Source organism: Budorcas taxicolor, chromosome 25 (assembly GCF_023091745.1).
Source record: "Budorcas taxicolor isolate Tak-1 chromosome 25, Takin1.1, whole genome shotgun sequence".
NCBI lineage: Eukaryota > Metazoa > Chordata > Mammalia > Artiodactyla > Bovidae > Budorcas > Budorcas taxicolor.
In genome coordinates, this window is record NC_068934.1 from 27,713,461 (window position 1) to 27,734,507 (window position 21,047).

At 37.8% G+C, this 21,047-nt stretch overlaps 2 protein-coding genes and 1 pseudogene across 2 annotated transcripts; 2 read left to right on the plus strand and 1 right to left on the minus strand.

The window, feature by feature from the left end:
* Nucleotides 1–1,851: 1,851 nt before the first annotated feature.
* LOC128069179 (olfactory receptor 147-like) lies at nucleotides 1,852–2,778 on the plus strand. The gene has a single exon (XM_052662460.1). The coding sequence runs from the start codon at nucleotides 1,855–1,857 to the stop codon at nucleotides 2,776–2,778; it is 924 nt and encodes a 307-aa protein (XP_052518420.1). The 5' UTR covers nucleotides 1,852–1,854.
* An 8,485-nt stretch (nucleotides 2,779–11,263) lies between these two features.
* Nucleotides 11,264–12,223, plus strand: LOC128069231 (olfactory receptor 8B3-like; annotated as a pseudogene).
* A 7,891-nt stretch (nucleotides 12,224–20,114) lies between these two features.
* LOC128069003 (olfactory receptor 145-like) lies at nucleotides 20,115–21,047 on the minus strand. Its single transcript, XM_052662286.1, has one exon. The coding sequence runs from the start codon at nucleotides 21,045–21,047 to the stop codon at nucleotides 20,115–20,117; it is 933 nt and encodes a 310-aa protein (XP_052518246.1).

Sequence of the window (21,047 nt, forward strand, 5' to 3'; positions counted from 1 at the left end):
AAGGGACATCTGTGCTGTATGCTTAGTCATGTCCAGCTCTTGTGACCCCTTAGGCTGTAGCCTGCCAGGCTCCTCTGTCCATGGGATTTTCCAGGCAAGAATACTGGAGTGAGTTGCCATTCCCTTCTCCAGGGTCTCCTGCATTGCAGGCAAACTCTACCAACTGAGCTATGAGGGAAGCCCCCATGAAAGGGACATAGAGTATTGCAAATTATTTCAGCGATTTCCCACAGACAGAACAACTGAAATGAGTTATTTCAACATTTGAAAACATTGAGATAAAGAAATAAAGAAACTTGAAAATGGGACCCTTCGAGAAAACACATTCATTTAAGAAATGGACATAAAGAGGGAATGAAGCAATTTGCACTAGCTTTCTCTTCAGATGTGTAGATAATGAGGAGACAGGAATTTACTTTGATCCACCTGAGGATGTTCAATCCCTAGAGTAAAGTGAAAATGGTCAAACGAGTGAGTCCCTGAGGAACTAAAGACAGATCATGAACCATGTGTATAGTTTCCTTCTTCTCTCTCTTTTTTTTTTTTTTTTTGTTTAATATATGATCGAATCCCTGGGGAATTGTTGGAGCAAACCTCTAGTCTGTTTTTAACCATGTGCCTTACATCATTACACTCATATTAAATCTTCTGTGTTTAATCAAGTTGCAAGTGTGGTAATAAAATGCTTTATTTTCCTCTACCTCTTGAGGGGACTGAAAATAACCAGAAATTATGGTAGTTCATAAAGTTTTTGAGGGCATATGCCAATGCTGTCTCATTTTAGAGTCAAAAGAATCAAGCCTCAAGAACCTGACATTGCATTTCCAGTACCAGCAAGGTGAAGACTAATGATAATGGAGCCAGCCCCAAGGTTTTCTGCCCTAAGGAGGGTGAGTTTCTGAATTCATCTTACCTGCTGAGTTCAATTTGCAAACTTATTCCTTGTTCTGAGATGAAAATTCAGGGTCCATTTTTTCTCATTTTGTGTAGTTCTGGGAGTCAAGTGAAGCTAGTGGATGAATCTGTCAGAGGGGGCTCAAAGGACATATCAGTCAGAAGTTTCCTCTAAGTATGTGTAACTCTCACTCTTCTAACTTTATGGCTTTTAACTCTGTGACAAGTGGAGTAACAACTCTTATAGATTCTGGTCCCCTCATCTTGGATTAGAAAGCATATTTTTGATTTAGACCATGTCACAGCTAATCTGCATTAGAAGCCAGGGCCAGGTTGCTAGGATTACTTCCTCCAGTTACAGTGGTGAGGGAAGAGTTGAAGAAAATAAGGAAATGTTGAAATGAGAGGAGAACAATTGTATCCTAATCCATCTGTCTTCCCTTTGGATTATCCAGCAGGTATGCTTGCATATGGCAGGACTGGTCTTCCCTCTGTAGGCTGTTTGTAATGTACTTTGCTATATTTAGCTTGTCACAGCTCTAATAAAGGGCAAGTCCACATCACTCTGTATTGTAATAATGGTAAAGTCAGATTCTATGGGACCAGGTTGGGATAGTGTCAGGCATTCCCAGTGTGTATACTCTTTTGTGCTGGGCTTCCCTGGGGCTCAGTGGTAAAGAACCCTCCTGCTAATGCAAGAGATGTGATTTGATCCCTGGGTTGGGAAGAACCTCTGGTAAAGGAAATGTCAATTCACTCCAGTATTCTTGCCTGGGAAATTCCATGGACCCAAGAACCTTGAGGGCTACAACCCATGGGGTCACAAAAGAGTTGGACGCAACTTAGTGACTAAAAAAGAAAAAAACTGAGCTCTTTTGTAGGATGAGACACTATGGAAGAGCTGGGTTGTTCTCTAATGGAACCCTTTTGTCCTGTATCCACAGATTTCCTCAGAGAAGAATGGCTCCTGGAAATGACTCTTTTGTAACTGAATTCATTCTGTTGGGATTAACAGACCGACCTGATCTCCAACTCCCTCTGTTCTTACTGTTCCTAGGAATGTATATGATCACTGTTCTGGGAAATTTGGGATTGATATTCCTAATCACACTGAATTCAAATCTGCACACCTCCATGTACTTTTTCCTCTTTAACTTGTCCTTCATAGATCTCTGTTATTCTTCTGTGTTTACACCCAAAATGCTGATTAACTTCACATCAAAGAAGAATATTATCTCTTATGTGGGGTGCATGACCCAGCTCTACTTCTGTTTTTTTGTCATTTCTGAATGCTATGTGCTGACATCAATGGCCTTTGATCGCTATGTGGCCATCTGTAACCCACTTTTATATAATGTTGCCATGTCCCCTAAAGTATGTTCCACCCTTGTGCTTGCTTCCTACTTGATGGCATTTTCTGGTGCCATGGCTCACACTGGATGCATGCTGAGACTGACCTTCTGTGATGCAAACACCATCAACCATTATTTCTGTGATGTCCACCCTTTGCTCCAGCTCTCCTGCACAAGTACCTATGTCAATGAGCTTGTAGTTTTCATTGTGGTGGGCATCAACATCATTGTGCCCAGTTTCACTATCTTTGTCTCTTATTGTCTCATTCTCACCAATATTCTCCAAATCAAATCCACAAAGGGCAGGTCCAAAGCCTTCAGCACTTGTACTTCCCACATAATTGCTGTTTCTCTGTTCTTTGGATCAATGTCATTCATGTATCTCAAACCATCTTCTGCTGGTTCTATTAATGAGGAAAAAATCTCTTCTGTCTTTTACACCAATGTGGTTGCTATGATGAACCCCTTAATCTATAGTTTGAGAAATAAAGATGTGAAAACTGCTCTGAGAAAAACCCTTAGTAGGAGATAATTTTGAATAGAGTATCTCTCTCTGTGAAGTTGGTCAAGGGCAGAAAGTTTCTGTGTTTAATCATAGTAACTTTGTTGACTATCTTATTTCTCTTTAACCATGTGGAAGGAGAGCTGAGTCATCTCACAATTTATTTCCACTTTTTAGAATTGGTCTCTCTTTTCTTACCACTAGCACAATTTCCTTTCCTCACTTTCTCCCATTTATTAATACTCTTCAGAAAAATTTATTAAATCTGTCTTTTCTATCAGTTTGAACTTTTTCCCTGTTGAAATAGAAGACTTGTCTACTGATGATTAAATCGGGGAACATTAGTTTGATGTTGTGTCTTTACGGTTGTCTTATCTGACATCTGCCATTGGAAGCATGAATCAGAGAATGTTTTCTCTTCTTTTCCTTCCAGTCTTCCTTGAGCAAGAATGTATTTCATTTAATCCCTGAGATATAAAGTTACATAATGGCTAAGTATAAAAATTTTTGTTTTTGTTGCCAATGCACATTTTGCTTTTTTGACAAGAAGTTTCTTACTTTTACACAGCCAGTCCTGCACATAACAGATTATTAACATATACTTCTGGATGGGAAAGTATAACTCAAAGTAGTAATTGCTTTATTTACAGTTGTATATTTCTTAATGAAGACACCTAGACTAAATTTAATTTTATGTTTTAAAGTCTACTAATCTCAGTATACTTTGCTTCTGCTTTATCTCATTATTTTTGTTTAATTAAACATGGCACAAAGGAAAATATTCTAATTAGAAATTTGACTATGCTTTGTCCCTGGGTCACATGAATTTTTCTCAGGATGGATATTTTTATTTTTAGTTTTTTTGTTGTTGTTGTTGCTTTGTTTGCTTATGAAAATAATTTATTTTGTGCTTGTTGTTGGGAAATAAGAAGCCTATGGACCTGAATACTGGGGAAATGACTGGCTTAAGTAAGGACATTATTTTTTCCAAAAAATTAAGAAAGGAAAAAATGGAACACTTTCAAGTGTTTGTAATTCAAGGAACAGGGTTTGGTAGATTAAAGAGTTCAGAATCCTGTCATGAGGCCAAGGTCAACAAACCACATTGCCAATAAATAAGAGGTCTTTGTGGGGGTTTCTCATGAGGCTTTGGAACTGTGTTTAAATATGGGTTTTTTTAACCTATTCCATCTAATACATTAAATGTTTAGTCCATAAAGCTTTAATAAACTTATGATACACAGTGACCATACTATAGTAGGGTCTTTTGAGATGAAGGTAAAAATGTTGTGACTACCTGTGAGGAAAAAGTTATAGGACATTTCCCGCCCCCCCCCCCCCCACCGAAGATATAATAACTATTAGTGATTAAAACTCAAATTAGGGATAAGGAATCTAGGAAATAAAATTTTGAAATTAAAAGACTCATTTTTATGATTCCCTTCCATTTCTGGAAGACCTAGAAATATGAAGGAGATCACAGGATTTCTATGGATAGAATGAAAAGTCATTTGATAATTAAAAAATTAAACTCATCAACCTCCAACACTGTATGTGACCTGGGCAAAACTTTATCGCTTCTGTTTTGTTGGCTACTTCCTCATGGATTTTAGGGTATAAAATACTCAAAATGCTGTTAGAAAATGATAATCTGAAAGAAATATTTGATGACTAATTCAAGCTATGACTTTTCTCAAATAGGATGTTGGATTACTTTCATTTTGAGAAAATACAGGGAAATGGTTAGTCTAAAATACTTAAATGATTCTGTGCACAGTCTTTCAGTTGTGTCCCACTCTTTGTGACCCCATAGACTGTAGCCCTCCAGACTCCTCTGCCCATGGAATTTTCCAGGCAAGAATACTGGAGTGGGTTGCTATAGGTTTGTTGTATATGGCCTTTATTACGTTAAGGTACCCTCTAGGTCTTGTATCTGTAGTGTAGTAGTTATCATGTTTGCCTCACATGTCAAAGATCCCTGGTTTGAAACAGGGCAGAAACAGACTTTCAGAAGCCTAAGGATCTCTGCTACTCCCTAATTTCCATGGCTCAGTAATAAAGAATCTGCCTGTAAAGCAGGAGACCCAGGTTCGATCCCCGGGTTAGGAAGATCCCCTGGAGAAGGAAACGGCAACCCACTCCAGTATTCTTGCCTGAAGAATCCCATGGACTGAGGAGCCTGGTGGGCTACAGTTCATAGTGTCACAAAGAGTTGGACAAAATTGAAGGGACTTAGCACACATGCACATGTACCCTCTATGACTTTCTGGAGAGTTTTTATCATAAATTGGTGCTGAATTTTGTCAAAAATTTATTGTACATCTATTGAGATGATCATATCGTTTTTATTCTTTGATTGGTTGGTGTGGTATAGCACATTGATTGATTTGCAGAATTTGAAAAATCCTTGCATCCCTGGGATGAATTCCAATTGATCCTGGTGTGTGATCTTTCAAAAGTATTGTTGGATTCAGATTGTTAGAATTTTGTTGAGGAGTTTTGCATCTATTTTCATCAATGCTATTTGCCTATAATTTTCTTTTTTGTGCTATCTTTGTCTGGCTTTGGTTTCAGGTCTTGGTGGCCTCATAGAATGAGTTTGAACCTTTTCCTTCCTCTGCAATTTTTTGGGAACAGTTTCAGGAGCATATGTGTTAATTCTTCTGTAAATGTTTGGTAGAATTCCCTTCGAAACCATCAGGTCTTGGGCTTTTGTTTGTTGGGAGTATTTTAAAAACAGTTTCAATTTTAGTGCTTGAGATTGGTCTGTTCATATCTTCTATTTCTCCTTGGCTCAGTCTTGGGAGACTGTGCTTTTCTAAGAATTTGTCCATTTCTTCCTGGTTGTCCATAATATTGGCATACAGTTGCTCATCATAGTCTTATCATTCTTTGTATCTCTGTGGAGTCATTTGTAACTTTTTACTTTTCATTTTTAATTCTATTGATTTGAGTCCCCTCCCTTTTTAATTTGAGTTTTGCTAAAGGTTTATCAATTTTGTTTATCTTTTCAAAGAACCATATTTTCATTTCATTGATCTTTGCAAGTGTTTTCTTTATCTACTGCATTTATTTCTGCTCTTATCTTTAGGATTTCTTTACTTCCACTAGCTTTATTTTTTTTTTTCTTTTTATGTCTAGAAGTGTTTTATTTTGGCCTTAACCTGATTTGATTTGTTTTAGGTTGAGTATTACCTCACACCTGCCAAAATGGCTATCATCAAAAAAATCCACAAAGAATAAATGCTGGAAAAGGTGTGGAGAGAAGGGAACCCTTCTACACTGCTGGTGGGAATGTAAATTTGTATAGCCACTATGAAGAACAGTATGGCAGTTCCTTAAAAAAAAAAAATAGAACTATCATATGACACTGCAATCCCACCCCTGGGCATATACTGGAGAAAGCATCAACTGAACAGATAAACATGCACCCCAATGTTCGTTGCATCACTATTTATAATAGCCAAGACATGGAAGCAATCTAAATATCCATTAATAGAGGGATGGATAAAGAAGTCATGGTGCATATATGCAATGGAATACTACTCAGCCATTAAAAACGAATGAAATAATGCCATTTGCAGCAACATGGATGGACCTAGAGATTGTTATACTGAACGAAATACATCAGACACAGAAGGGGAAATATATGAAATCCCTTATATTTGAAATCCAACAAGAAATAATGCAAATGAACTTACAGAACAGAAAGTGATTCACAGAGTTAGAGAATGAACTAATGGTTGCCAGGGGAAGGATGGGAAGAAGAGATGGGGAGTTTGGAATGGATTTGTGCACACTGCTATATTTAAAAATGGAAAAGCAACGAGGACCTCTGGTATACCACAGGGAACTCTACTTAATGCTATGTGACAGCTTGGATGGGAGAGGAGTTTGGGGAAGAATGGAAAAATATATGTATATGGCTGAGTCTTTTCATTGTCAGCTGAAACTATCACAATATTTCTATTCTATTTCTCCAATAGAAATTAAAACTTTAAATTAAAAAAAAGAACTGCTTTCCTTACTTATTAACATTCCTCTGAAGAACTCAAAGTCTTCTCAGAGTGAGATAAAAGGAGGTGAAATTAGATTGCAAAATAATTGCCAATTTGTTCTCCCGTAGTATTATAAATTTTTCTGCAATTAAAATTTTAGGCATACATTTCAAGGATCTTAATCTGATTTTTAAAATTTTTCTTAAGAGCTCTCACTTGGGAAATTCACTAAAGCAATTTTTTTAATTAATTAAAATCTTATCCAAATCAAAATTTCCCACCAATGGGAGCTGGTTACTTAGAATATCTTGAAAACATTTAAAAAGATTTCCAAAATATTTCCCAATGATAAAATCCTCATTCTCTGACAAGAACATACTCAGAGACAAATAACATTCTTCCTTAATTCACAGGCCAGAATGCTGCAGTGGGTAGACTTTCCCTTCTCCAAGGGATCTTCCTAACCCAGGGATTGAACCCAGGTCTCCCACACTGCAGGTGGATTCTTTACCATTCTGGCCTAGAGAATTCCATGTATTGTATAACCTAGGGGTTGCAAAGAGTCTGACATGACTGAGTGACTTTCACTTTCACTTAATTCACAGGGAGAATTATCAGAGATTGATTTGTCACACTCTGATAGTTTTGATTCTGAAGAATATTTTTACTTTCAGGGCAGATGCTATTTGTAAGAAGGCTTTCCTTTCCCATGTAGGGGAAAAAAAAAAAAAAAAGATCTTTAGACCCAATGCTCTTTTTCCTCATCTATCATCTATTATCTTGTAGACTGTTTGGAGAATTTATGATCTAACGAATCTCAGAGGCAAGATATTTTTCCTGTGTTGATCATTGATAGCTAGTTGATACCCTACATAGAGTAACCCCAATTATTGCACTTCTTTTCAAATAATGCATGTACTGTTACACTGTGGGATTTGTTAAGACACATTTTTGCATGCTATTTTTCATTCTTTCATTTGTTCAGAAATGTCTGGCTATGGACTTCTTTGAGGAAATGAAGGGGCACTCAGATATGGCCACTTGGTTCTGAAGAGGACATGAAAACTGAACACTGACCACATGGATTGACAGGTCCTTTTTCTGCTTGATTATCTTTTCTTAGGGTCTGAGAAACACAGTCATCTTAGTCAGCTTTTAATACATCATAACTTCCACTGGCATCTTTACTATATATAATCAGACTTTCTTTGAGATGGAGAGCCAGGACTGGTACAAGGATTTCCCTGAAGAGAGTCTAGTGTCTCTTATTTAAAATTAATATCATAAGCATTTGTGAAGTTTCCTGGGGTATTTCTAACCTCTGTTTATATAATTAGTAATTTTTTCTATACATTGGATTGTTTTTCAAAATGCTGTATCATGTATCATACCTTCTCTTACCTAATTTAGCTAGACTAGTAGATTTAAATACTATACAATGTATTTCAAAGATTGTAAACAACAGGTAGGGAGCTATGAAAAAATTTCAAAAAACCAAAAAATTTTAGATGCCATACTCTTAATTTTTATTCATTAGAAATTCAGTGCCCATTGGTCTTTTCCATCTCTCTCTCTCAGGAGTTGTTATGAAAATAAATAAATCACTTAATTTTGGTAGCACAAGTCACTGTTTTGTGTGTGAGGAACTACTTTTTGAGCAAATTGAAGACATTCTTTTGAGAGTTTGATGCTTTTCTGTTAATAAGAGAAGGCTCTTATATTTCAAAATGATTATCTTTCCCTTCCTTCCACTAAATGTAAGCAATGTGTGTATAAATATAGACATATAAGTATTTATTTTCAAATGCAAACACATATATATTTCTAAAATAAGTTGAACTTACCAAAGCAATTGCTTTGTCTCAGTAAATTCTCTAATTTTCTTTAATATGGTTTTAAGAAGGTTAAATTTTGTTTCAATAGTTAATTTATGTAAAAGACTTCATAAATCAAATTGGTCTTTTCATGGCTTCTCATCAAAGATAACTCTTACTCAATTTCTTATTTAGTTTTAACCAATATTTAATCATAATTTTGAGAAATATATTTTTATTACATTACTCGAATTTTCAAGTGGGTAATGGAGAACCATCGGAGGTACTTGAACTAGAGAGAGATACAGCAATGATTTGGTGTTTATGGCTAAATAAGAGTGAGTATTTTCAAAAATGCTAAAATAATCATTAGAAGCCACTAAAGTTCAGTATTACAGTAGTTCAGTTTAAACATCCAAAGTCAGAAATTGTGTGGTGGCTAAGGAACATGGGTGGAGGTCATTGTGGTTGCAGATGTTGTGATTTGGTATAAGAGAAATGTTGAATATGTTCTGATGGCTCTTAGAGAAAAATAACATGATTTTAAGAAATATTTATTGATTTTCTTCTAGGTACTCTGCATTGTCTTAGATCTGGGAGCCATATAGTAAACACAGTAGAAGAAATATTTTTCTTCATAGAATTTACAGTTTCTAGAGGAGCACAGATAATCAGGTGGCAAAAAAGTCTGATGAGTGCTGTGGTGGAGAACCTAGTGAAATTTATAAGCATGGATAATGACAGCTGTCGTTTATTGACTATTTACCATATTCCAGGTATTTTCTTAGCCAGTTCACTTAAGCTTTTTTCATTGAATCAACACAGTAGTTCAATCAAACAGAAACTGTTTCTACCATCACTATTTTACAGGATGGAACAGAAAGAGAAATCACATACCCAAAGAGTTATAGTTTGTAAGTAGGAAATTCAGGTTCACAACACTATCTCCAACTCCATAGTCCCTATTCTTTTCTGTGATGAGAAGAAATTGATAACCTTAGTTACTGAAATGTAACAGAAAATGACCCAGTGGGAGAATCTAGTAGAAATTTCAAATAAGTTTTTAAAAGCGTAAACTATAGAGGAATGTTGTTGTTGAGTTGCTAAGTCTTGTCTGACTCTGTGACACCATGGACCGTAAACCACCAGGCTCCTCTGTTCATGGGATTTCCAGGTAAGAATACTGGAAGAGATTGCCACTTCCTTCTCCAGGAGATCTTCCAGACCCAGGGATCAAACCCGTGTCTCTTGCGTTAGCAGGCAGTTTCTTTTCCACTGAGCCACTGGGAAGCCCCATACAAGGAGTATACAACATTGCAAATTATTTCAGAGATATTCTAGAGAGAGAACTGAAATGAGTTGCTGTAACACTTGAAAATTTTCAGATAAAGAAATAAGGAAACCTGGAAATAGGAGCCTTACAGAGAATTTGTCCATTGGGGAAATGGGAATAAGAAGGAACAAAATAATATATTAGTTTTTCCTTAGAGGTGAAGGTAATGAGGAGATGAGAAGTTACTTCAGATCTACACTGAAGGATGTACAATACCTAAAATGAAAAGGAGTAAAGCATTGAGCCCACAAGAAACAAAAGACAGATCATGATCCAAGATATATAATTGCCTTATTCCCATGTATACATATAACCTATACACTGGGAAAAAGACTGAACAAGCTTCTAGCCTATTTTTAACCAAATGCATCCCATGATTACATACACATTAAATCTTCTGTGTCTAATCAGGTAGCAAGTGTAATAATAAAAACTTTTTTTATTTCTCTGCTGCTCGAAAGGACTGAAAATAATTATCAGATATTATATTAGTTAAGAAAAATTTCCAAGGAATATGTTGATTTAAGTCTATGCTGTCTCCCTTAGAATCAAAGGAATTAAGCCTCAAGAATCTGAAAATGCATTTCCAGTATCAACTGGGTAGAGACCACTGGTAAGAGAGCCAGCCCTGAAGTTTTCTGAACTAAGGGGGGGGGGGGGGGGTAAGTTTTTGAATTCAAATTACAATATATAATCTTTGTTTTGAGAAAAATCCAGGGACCTAAATGAAGTGAAGCTTGTGGGAAAATCTCTTCAGGGGATTGGTCAGAGAATATTCAGAGTCATTCAGGGGCTCAAAGAGTATATCAATCAGGAAGTCTCCCCTAAGTAGGCGGAACTCTCAGTCTTCTACCTTTGTAGCTTTTACTCTCTGGCAGGGGAAGTAACCTCATGATGATTCTGGTGCCTTCATTTTGTATTAGAAACAGGGTTCTTGGTTCCTACCAGTGAAGACTAATCTGCATTAGAAACTAGCTCCAGCTTGTTAGGAACACTGCCTCCAATTTTCCTGGTGAGGGAAGAGTTCAGGTGAATGAACAAACATTGAGAGGAAAGTAGTACAATCCTGTCCTGGTCAACAGTTCTTCTCCCTCGATTTTTCCAGTGTCATCATTGCCTATGGTCTTCCCACTATAGGCTAAGTTTGTGATGTCTTTGCTATATTAGCTTATAAAAGCTCTGATAAAATGAAAGTCCATTTCACTCTGTATCATGATAATGGTAAAGATAAACTCCAAGGGTCTAGGTAGGGTCTAAGTTCATGCATTGCCAGTGTATACTCTATTGTAGGATGAAATATTATGACAAGAACTGAGGTGTTTTTAAATGTTACACTCTTCTCCTGAGTCCACAGATTCCTTTAGAGAAGAATGGCTCCTATAAATGATTCTTTTGTGACTGAATTTGTTCTGTTGACATTAACAGACCAACCGTATCTCCAACTGCCCGTGTTTTTCCTGTTTGTAGTAATGCATATAACCACTGTGATGGGGAATTTGGGATTGATAATTCTAATTGGGCTAAATTCACACCTACACACCTCCGAGTACTTTTTCCTCTTTAACTTGTCCTTCATAAATCTCTGTTATTCTTCTGTGTTTACACCCAAAATGCTGAGTAACTTCACACCAAAGAAGAATATTATTTCTTACATGGGGTGCATGACTCAGCTTTATTTTTTCTGTGTGTGTGTGTGTGTGTGTGTGTGTGTGTGTGTGTGTGTGTGTGTGTTTCCTGAGATCTATGTGCTGACATCAATGGGCTATGATCACTATGTGGCCATCAGCAACCCACTTTTGTATAATGTTGTTATGTCTCCTTAAGTGTGTTCTAGCCTTATACTTGGTTTCTAGTTGGTGGCATTTTCTTGTGCCATGGCTCACACTGGATGCATGCTGAGACTGACCTTCTGTGATGCAAACACCATTAACCATTATTTTTGTGACACCACTCTCTCTTCCAGCTCTCCTGCACAAGTTCCTACATCAGTGAGCTGGAACTTTTCATTGTGGTAGGTATTAACATCATTGTACCTAATCTCACCATTTTGTCTCTTATGGCTCATCCTCACCAACATCCTCCTCATATGCTCCATAGAGGGCAAGTCCAAAGCCTTCAACACCTGCAGTTCCCAAATCACTGCTGTTTCTCTGTTCTTTGGATCATGCATATTTATGTATCTCAAATCATCTTCTGCTGGGTCTATGAATAAGAGAAAGCTCTCTTCTCTCTTTTACATCAATGTGGTTGCCATGATGAATCCATTAATCTATAGCTTGAGAAATAAAGATGTGAAAACTGCTCTGAGAAAAGCTCTGAGGAGGAGATAAATTTAATTAGAAACCATCTCTCTGTACAATTAGTCACAGGGCAGGAATTTTCTGTGTTTAAAATAACTTTATTGACATTTTTTTTCTTTCTCACTATGTTAAGGAAAATTTGAATCTTCTCTTATTTTCAGTTTTTGAAGAGTAGGTCTTCTCTCTTTCCTCACTGTTTGCACAATTTGCTTTCCTCTTTTCCCACTTACTAATACTAGTAAGAAGAAAGGCATTATCTCTGGGTTTTTTTTCTTTATCATTTCCAATGATTTTCTCTCTGGAAATAGGAGACTGTTCTATAGATGATGAAATCAGTTCAGTTCAGTTCAGTTCTTCAGCCGTGTCTGACTCTTTGTGACCCCATGAATCACAGCATGCCAGGCCTCCCTGTCCATCACTAACTCCTAGAGTTCACCCAAACTCATGTCCAGTGAGGCAGTGATGCCATCCAGCCATCTCATCTTCGGTCATCCCCTTTTTCTCCTGCCCCTAATCCCTCCCAGCATCAGAATCTTTTCCAATGAGTCAACTCTTCACATGAGGTAGCCAAAGTATTGGAGTTTTAGCTTTAGCATCAGTCCTTCCAGAGAACACCCAGGACTGATCCCCTTTAGAATGGACTGATTGGATTTCCTTGCAGTCCAAGGGACTCTCAAGAGTCTTCTCCAACACCACAGTTCAAAAGCATCGATTCTTCTGCGCTGAGCTTTCTTCACAGTCCAACTTTCACACCCATACATGACCACTGGAAAAACCATAGCCTTGACTAGATGGACCTTTGTTGGCAAAGTAATGTCTCTGCTTTTGAATATGCTATCTAGGTTGGTCATAACTTTATTTCCAAGGAGTAAGTGTCTTTTTCGTTTTCCCAGGCATTAACCCCAGAAAGCATTTCTTTTTTTTCCCCTAATTTAATTGCTGTAGTCACCATCTACAGTGATTTTGGAGCCCCAAAAGATAAAGACTGATACTGTTTCCCCATCTATTTGCCATGAAGTGATGAGACCAGATGCCTTGATCCTAGTTTTCTGAATGTTGAGCTTTAAGCCAACTTTTTCACCAGCCTCTTTCACTTTCATCAAGAGGCATTTTAGTTCCTCTTCACTTTCTGCCATAAGGGTGGTATCATCTGCATCTCTGAGGTTATTGATATTTCTCCCGGCAATCTTGATTCCAGCTCATGCTTCTTTCAGCCCAGCGTTTCTCATTATGTACTCTGCATAGAAGTTAAATAAGCAGGGTGACAATATACAGCCTTGATATACTCATTTTCCTATTTGGAACCAGTTTGTTATTCCATGTCCAGTTATAACTGTTGCTTCCTGACCTGCATATAGGTTTCTCAAGAGGCAGGTCAGGTGGTCTGGTATTCCCATCTTTCAGAATTTTCTACAGTATATTGTGATCCACACAGTCAAAGGCTTTGGCATAGTCAATAAAGCAGAAATAGATGTTTTTCTGGAACTCTCTTGCTTTTTTGATGATCCAGCAGATGTTGGCAATTCAATCTCTGGTTCCTCTGTCTTTTCTAAAACCATCTTGAACATCTGGAAGTTCACGGTTCGTGTATTGCTGAAGCCTGGCTTGGAGAATTTTGAGCATAACTTTACTAGCATGTGAGATGAGTGAAATTGTGCGGTAGTTTGAGCATTCTTTGGCATTGTCTTTCTTTGGGGTTGGAATGAAAACTGACCTTTTTCCAGTCCTGTGGCTACTGCTGTGTTTTCCAAATTTGATGGCATATTGAGTGCAGCGCTTTCACAGCATCATCTTTCAGGATTTGAAATAGCTGTACTGGAATTCCATCATCTCCACTAGCTTTGTTCATAGTGATGCTTTCTGAGGCCCACTTGACTTCATTTTCCAAGATGTCTGGCTCTAGGTGAGTGATCACACCATCGTGATCATCTTGGTCATGAAGATCTTTTTTGTACAGTTCTTCTGTGTAGTCTTGCCACCTCTTCTTAGTATCTTCTGCTTGTTAAGTCCATACCATTTCTGTCCTTTATTGAGCTCATCTTTGCATGAAATGTTCCCTTGGTAGCCCTAATTTTCTTGAAGGGATCTCTAGTCTTTCCCATTCTATTGTTTTCCTCTATTTCTTTTCATTGATTGCTGAGGAAGGCTTTCTTATCTCTCCTTGTTATTCTTTGGAACTCTGCATTTAGATGCGTATATCTTTCCTTTTCTCCTTTGCTTTTCACTTCTCTTCTTTTCACAGCTATTAGTAAGGCCTCCCCAGACAGCCATTTTGCTTTTTTGCATTTCTTTTCCATGGGGATTGTCTTGATCCCTGTCTCCTGTACAATGTCACGAACCTCCGTCCATAGTTCATCAGGCACTCTGTCAGATCTAGTCCCTTAAATCTATTTCTCACTTCCACTGTATAATCATAAGGGATTTGATTTAGGTCACACCTCGATGGTCTAGTGGTTTTCCCTACTTTCTTCAATTTATGTCTGAATTTGGCAATAAGGAGTTCATGATCTGAGCCACAGTCAGCTCCTGGTCTTGTTTTTGCTGACTGTATAGAGCTTCTCCATCTTTGGCTGCAAAGAATATAATCAATCTGATTTTGGTGTTGACCATCTGGTGATGTCCATGTGTAGAGTCTTCTCTTGTGTTGTTGGAAGCAGGGAACATTAGACTGACATATCATTGTAGATGTCTTATCTGCCTCTTGTTATTGGAAGCATGAATCAGACAATGTTTGATTTTCCTGTCTCTCTAGCCTTCATTGAGCAAGAATATTTATTTCTCCTTTAATGCCTGAGATGGAAGGTTCTATAATGAATGTTTAGTATATCCCATTTTGCATCTGTAAACACTTCACATTAGGCTTCATCTGGCAAGGGTATTTTTACCTCTGCACACCCAGTCCTGTACATCATGGATTGTCAATATATATTTATTGCCTGCTTGGGAGAATAAAGTTTAGTGTAGTTATTGCCTTATTTGCAGTTATATAGCTTTTCAATGAAACAGTCTAGACCAAATTTAGCTTTCTGATTTTAAATCCACTTCTGCCTCCAAAGTATATCTAAATAAGCAAATAATAATTACACAATTTGGGAATGTTTGTAAGCATTGCAGAGGCCCATCTATTCCATTATATATTTTATCACTATTTGAGATGCCAAAATTGTGTTTAAAATTGGTCAAAAATCTTTCATTTGCATAGCCTCAAAACAAAAATCAAACTTGTGGAGGGTTGAGGATGGGGAACACATGTACACCCATGGCAGATTCATGTCAATATATGGCAAAATCAATACAATATTGTAAAGTAAAAAAATAAAAATAAAAAAATTTTAGAAGCAATCAGCTTTCTTCAAAATTAGGTTTCATTCTTTCAGATTGTTTAAGGAAAAAGTAATCCAGAGAGATGATATGGGGTGGGAGGTGGAAGGGGGGTTCAGGACTGGGAACTCATGTACACCTGTGGCAGATTCATGCCAATGTATGGCAAAACCAATACAGTATTGTAAAGTAAAATAAAGTAAAAATAAAAATTTAAAAATAAAATAAAATAAAATTAGCATACCATTGTAATCACTATTTTTGGCAAAGTTTTAGAAGAAATAACTTAGTTCTCATTTTTAGTTATCAAATCAAGCTCTGTGTGTTTCTCCGTGTTAGTCACTTAGTCATCTCCAACTCTTTGTGACCCCATGAAATATACCCTGCCAGGCTCCTCTGTCCGTGGGGTTCTGCAGGCAAGAATACTGTAGTGGGTTACCATGCCCTCCTCCAGGGATCAACCCTCTGACCCAAGGATCAAACCCGCATCTCCCTCATTGCAGGCAGAATTCTTTACCATGAGCCACCAAGTGTCTGTTTGGACCTCACTGAAAGAAGGGGGAATCAAGATAGAGTGTTTACATGTATAATGGAGAGTTATCCTTTGTAGTATTTGCTTTTTTGTGTGTTATGCAGTAAAAAATTATGAGAGAAAGGATAATTCTATTGAACTTGTACAGCGGAGAGTTAAACAGGCAAGCTGTGAGCTTCTCCTGTGTCTGTGTAACAGGAGAGCTTCCCTGGTGGCTCAGATTATAAAGAGTTTGATCCCTGGATTGGGAAGATTCCCTGGAGAAGGAAATGGCAACCCATTCCAATATTCTTGTCTGGAAAATTTCATGGACAGCTTAGCCTGGCAGGCTACAGTCCATCGGTTTATAGAGTAGGACATGACTGAGTCATTAACGCTTTTTTATTTTCCCCCCAATTCAGTGTGAAAGCATTCTCTCTGGGCAATTACAGAAACCACAGAGAAAATTTGCTAATTTTATTAATTCCATCCTCCACTCTTTTGCACAACCTCCCTACAAAAAAACTTGCACAGAGACAGACATACACAGATTGCTTTCAAGTCTTGTGTTCTGTGAAATCACTGCCTAATAACTCCTGGAGGGCATGCAAGGCACTTGCCATCTTTGCAAGCACTTCCGGGTACGTGGTTCCTGGTTTCACCTCCTAGGAACAAGGGTGGAACCAGAGATACTTGCCTATTTCAGGAAGAAATAATTATTGCTTCAACCACTCACTGTTCATGTAAAAGAAAAATAGAACAAAACACCATGAACATTTTACAACTGTGAAGTGCCTAGCACACAAAGAAATGTAAGAGACAGATATACATTTAAATTTTCATTTGCAATATAGTAGACTTTGGCAAGGCATTCCAGTATTCCTGCCTTGGAAATTCCACAGACAGAGGAACCCAGTAGACTACAGTTCATGGGGTCCCAAAAGTGCTGGTCATGATGTAGTGACTAAATAACAGAGTTACATCCTATATGTGGGTAAATCCCAAAATAGATCTTACATGGTTACAATCATTCCTAAAAAATGATTATGTCAGCAAATGCCCTTGTTGAAGATAGACATGCCATTTTCCCCTGAGTCTGGCACAGTTGGTGTTTTCTATACCTTTATGACATTGCATTCTGTATTCATTTATGCATCAGATGAAGTAGGTGGTTTATATATGAGGTTTTGCTGTACAAAATATATACCTTTGTACTTTTTAAATATAAATTTATTTATTTTAATTGGAGGTTACTTTACAATATTGTATTGGTTTTGCCATACATCAACATGAATCCACCACAGGTATACACGTGTTCCCCATCCTGAACCCCCCTCCCTCCTTCCTCTCTGTACCATCCCTCTGGGTTGTCCCAGTGCATCAGCCCCAAGCATCCAGTATCATGCATTGAACCTGGACTGACGATTCATTTCATATATGATATTATACTATTGTATGTTAAAATTCCTCTCTGTGGAATGAAGTTTTACATTCTGAGGCTGGAATTTCTAGGTTCCTCACTGAGTGGTAGGAAGATGGAGTCACCTTGGATATTTAAAGTCTCTCTTACATCAAATTAAATCAATCCACTTCAAATAATAATAAAGAGAATGAATAGGGTGTTACCACTGCTCTTAGAAGTAGTGTTGTAATTTTCACTGTACTATTTATTACCTATGTCAGTATATGTGTATCTCCTGGGAGAACTTTGAGGCAAATAGGAAAGGGGAATTTGGCTTCCATTTCCTCAGTTCAGTTCAGTCGCTCAGACATGTCTGACTCTTTGTGATCACATAGACTGTTGCACACCAGGCTTCCTTGTCCATTACCAACTCCCCAAATTTACTCAAACTTAAGTCCATGAAGCCAATGATGCCATCCAACCATCTTATCCTCTCTCATGTGCTTCTCCTCCAGTTTTCAAGCTTTCCTAGCATCAGGGTCATTACCAATGAGTCATTTCTTCACAACAGGTGACCAAAGTATCCGAGTTTCAGCTTTAGCATCAGTCCTTCCAATGAATATTCAGGATTGATTCTCTGTAGAATGGACTGGTTGGATCTCCTTGCAGTCCAAGGGACCCTCAAGAGTCTTCTCCAACACCACACAGCTTCAATTCTTCAGCGCTCACATTTCTTTATAGTCCTACTCCCACATCCATACATGACTACAGGAAAAACCATAACTTTGACTAGACGGAACTTTGTTGGCGAAGTAATGTCTCTTTTTAATATGCTGTCTGGGTTAGTCACAGGTTTTCTTCCAAGGAGCAAGCATCTTTTAATTTCATGGCTGCAGTCACCATCTGCAGTGATTTTAGATCCCCCCAAAATAAAGTTTTTCATTGCTTCCATTGTTTCCCCATCTATCTGCCATGAAGGGATGGGACTTGATGCCATGATCTTGAAGTGAACTGAAGTCGCTTAGTCGTGTCTGACTCTTTGCGACCCATGGACTGTAGCTCACCAGGTTCCTCTGTCCATGGGATTCTCCAGGCAAGAATACTGGAGTAGGTTGCCATTTCCTTCTCCAGGGGATATTCCTGACCCAGGGATCGAACCCAGGTCTCCCACATTGCAGGCAGATGCTTTAACCTCTGAGCCATCAGGGAAGCAAGCCAAATTTTTCACTCTCCTCTTTGACTTTCATCAAGAGGCTCTTTAGTTCTTCTTCACTGTCTGCCATAAGGGCGGTGTCATCCATGTATCTGAGCTTATTGATATTTCTCCTGGCAATCTTGATTCCAGCTCATCCTTCTTCCAGCCCAGGGTTTCTCATGATGTACTCTGCATAGAAGTTAAATAAGCAGGGTGACAATATACAGCCTTGACGTACTCCTTTTCCTATTTGGAACCAGTTGTTCCATGTCCAGTTCTAACTCTTGCTTCCTGACCTGCATATAGGTTTCTCAAGAGGCAGGTCAGGTGGTCTGGTATTCCCATCTCTTTCAGATTTTTCCACAGTTTATTGTGATCCACACAGTCAAAGGCTTTGGCATAGTCAATAAAGCAGAAATAGATGTTTTTCTGGAACTCTCTTGCTTTTTCCATGATCCAGCGGATGTTGGCAATTTGATCTCTGGTTCCTCTGCCTTTTCTAAAACCAGCTTGAATATCTGGAAGTTCGCAGTTCATGTATTGTTGAAGCCTGGCTTGGAGAATTTTGAGCATTACTTTAGTAGCATGATATATGAACTCAAAAGTCTTTCTGACAACAGCAACAAAAGACAATCAAACTGTTTTGCTAAAAAGAAAAGAAAGGAATACCCAGCATGAGAGAAATTCATGTCATTCTGAGACAGAGGAGAGTCAACTTTAAATCAGGAATGTTTTCTTATATTTCATGCTCACTGAAATAGAATAATATAATCAAGAGTGTATGGAGTATACTGAAGAATAATACACTTGAAGTCAAAATGATAAGAATTTAGTCTACAATTTTTCCTTCTAAAGCTGTGTGACTTGAAGTAAATCATTATCCACTGTTGGCTTCACTTTCCCACCCATGCAAACATGTATTTTGATGACTGGCCATGTGTCAGTTTTACTTACAAAGATTAAAAATCAAACACTTTGCAAGAAGAAGCTTAACATTAAAGGTTTACAGATGGGAAAGGGATTATCCTTCATACTCTTAGAACCATCAGTCTCTGGTATTTCAAAACGGTATATCTGGCCAAGTGAAATATGGAAAGATAAGAGTAGAAACAGAGTATTTTACTTATCCTTCTTAATACAAGTTGATAGATTAAAAGTAACCCATGCAATATGATTCAGTCTAATGTTATGTAATTCATTATTTGGAGGCCATTTTTCTTTCCCCAGTGCAAAAATAATTTCAAAATGATAATGAAAAAGATAATATATTCACTATTTAATGTTATTACTATGCAAGAAAAAGATATGATATGTATTTTGAAAACAGTGAAAAAATTTACAAAAATGGAAATAAATTATTCAAATAGGACTCAAATTTCTTTAAGATACTAGGTTTAAAAAAAAGATAAAAAATATGGTAAGAAGGTTGTCAATAAAATTAAAAACTCTACCTCTCATGGTACAAGTTACTTGTGCACACAGACAGTTCTAATTAAAACTGTCTCCTACTCAGAGTTTTTCTCAGACCAAGTTTAACATCTTTGTTCCTCAAGCTGTAGATTAATGGGTTCATCATAGGAACCATATTGGTGTAAAAGACGGAAGAGATTTTCCCCTCATCCATAGACACAGCAGAAGGTGGTTTGAGATACATGAATGCCCCTGATCCAAAGAACAGAGAAACAGCAAAGATATGGGAACTGCAAGTGTTGAAAGCTTTGGACCTGCCTTCTGTGGAGCTGATGTGGAGGATGTTGGTGAGGATGAGACCATAAGAGACAAAGATGGTGAGACTGGGCACAATGATATTAATGCCCACTACAATAAACACTTCCAGCTCACTGACGTAGGTACTTGTGCAGGAGAGCTCAAGCAGAGGGAGGATGTCACAGAAATAATGGTTGATGGTGTTTGCATCACAGAAGGTCAGTCTCAGCATGCATCCAGTGTGAGCCATGGCACCAGAAAATGCCATCAAGTAGGAACCAAGCATAAGGCTGGAACACACTTTAGGGGACATGGCAACATTATATAAGAGTGGCTTACAGATGGCCACATAGCGGTCATAGGCCATTGATGTCAGCACATAGCAATCAGAAATGCTAAAAAAACAGAAGAAGTAGAGCTGGGTCATGCAGCTCATGTAGGAAACAATATTCTTCTTTGATAAGAAGTTAATCAGCATCTTGGGTGTAAATACAGAAGAATAACAGAGGTCTATGAGAGACAAGTTAAAAAGGAAAAAGTACATGGGGGTGTGTAGGTGTGAATTCAGTGCAATTAGGATTATCAATCCCAAATTTCCCAGCACAGCAACCATGTACATTCCTAGGAATAGGAAGAATAGAGGGAGTTGGAGATCTGGCTGGTTGGTTAATCCCAACAGAATGAATTCAGTCACAAAAGAGCCATTTCCAGAAGCCAT

Bases quoted from the DNA above. Each gene is read 5' to 3' on its own strand.
- LOC128069179 (XM_052662460.1), top strand. From the start codon at position 1,855: ATGGCTCCTGGAAATGACTCTTTTGTAACTGAATTCATTCTGTTGGGA.
- LOC128069003 (XM_052662286.1), bottom strand. From the start codon at position 21,047: ATGGCTTCTGGAAATGGCTCTTTTGTGACTGAATTCATTCTGTTGGGA.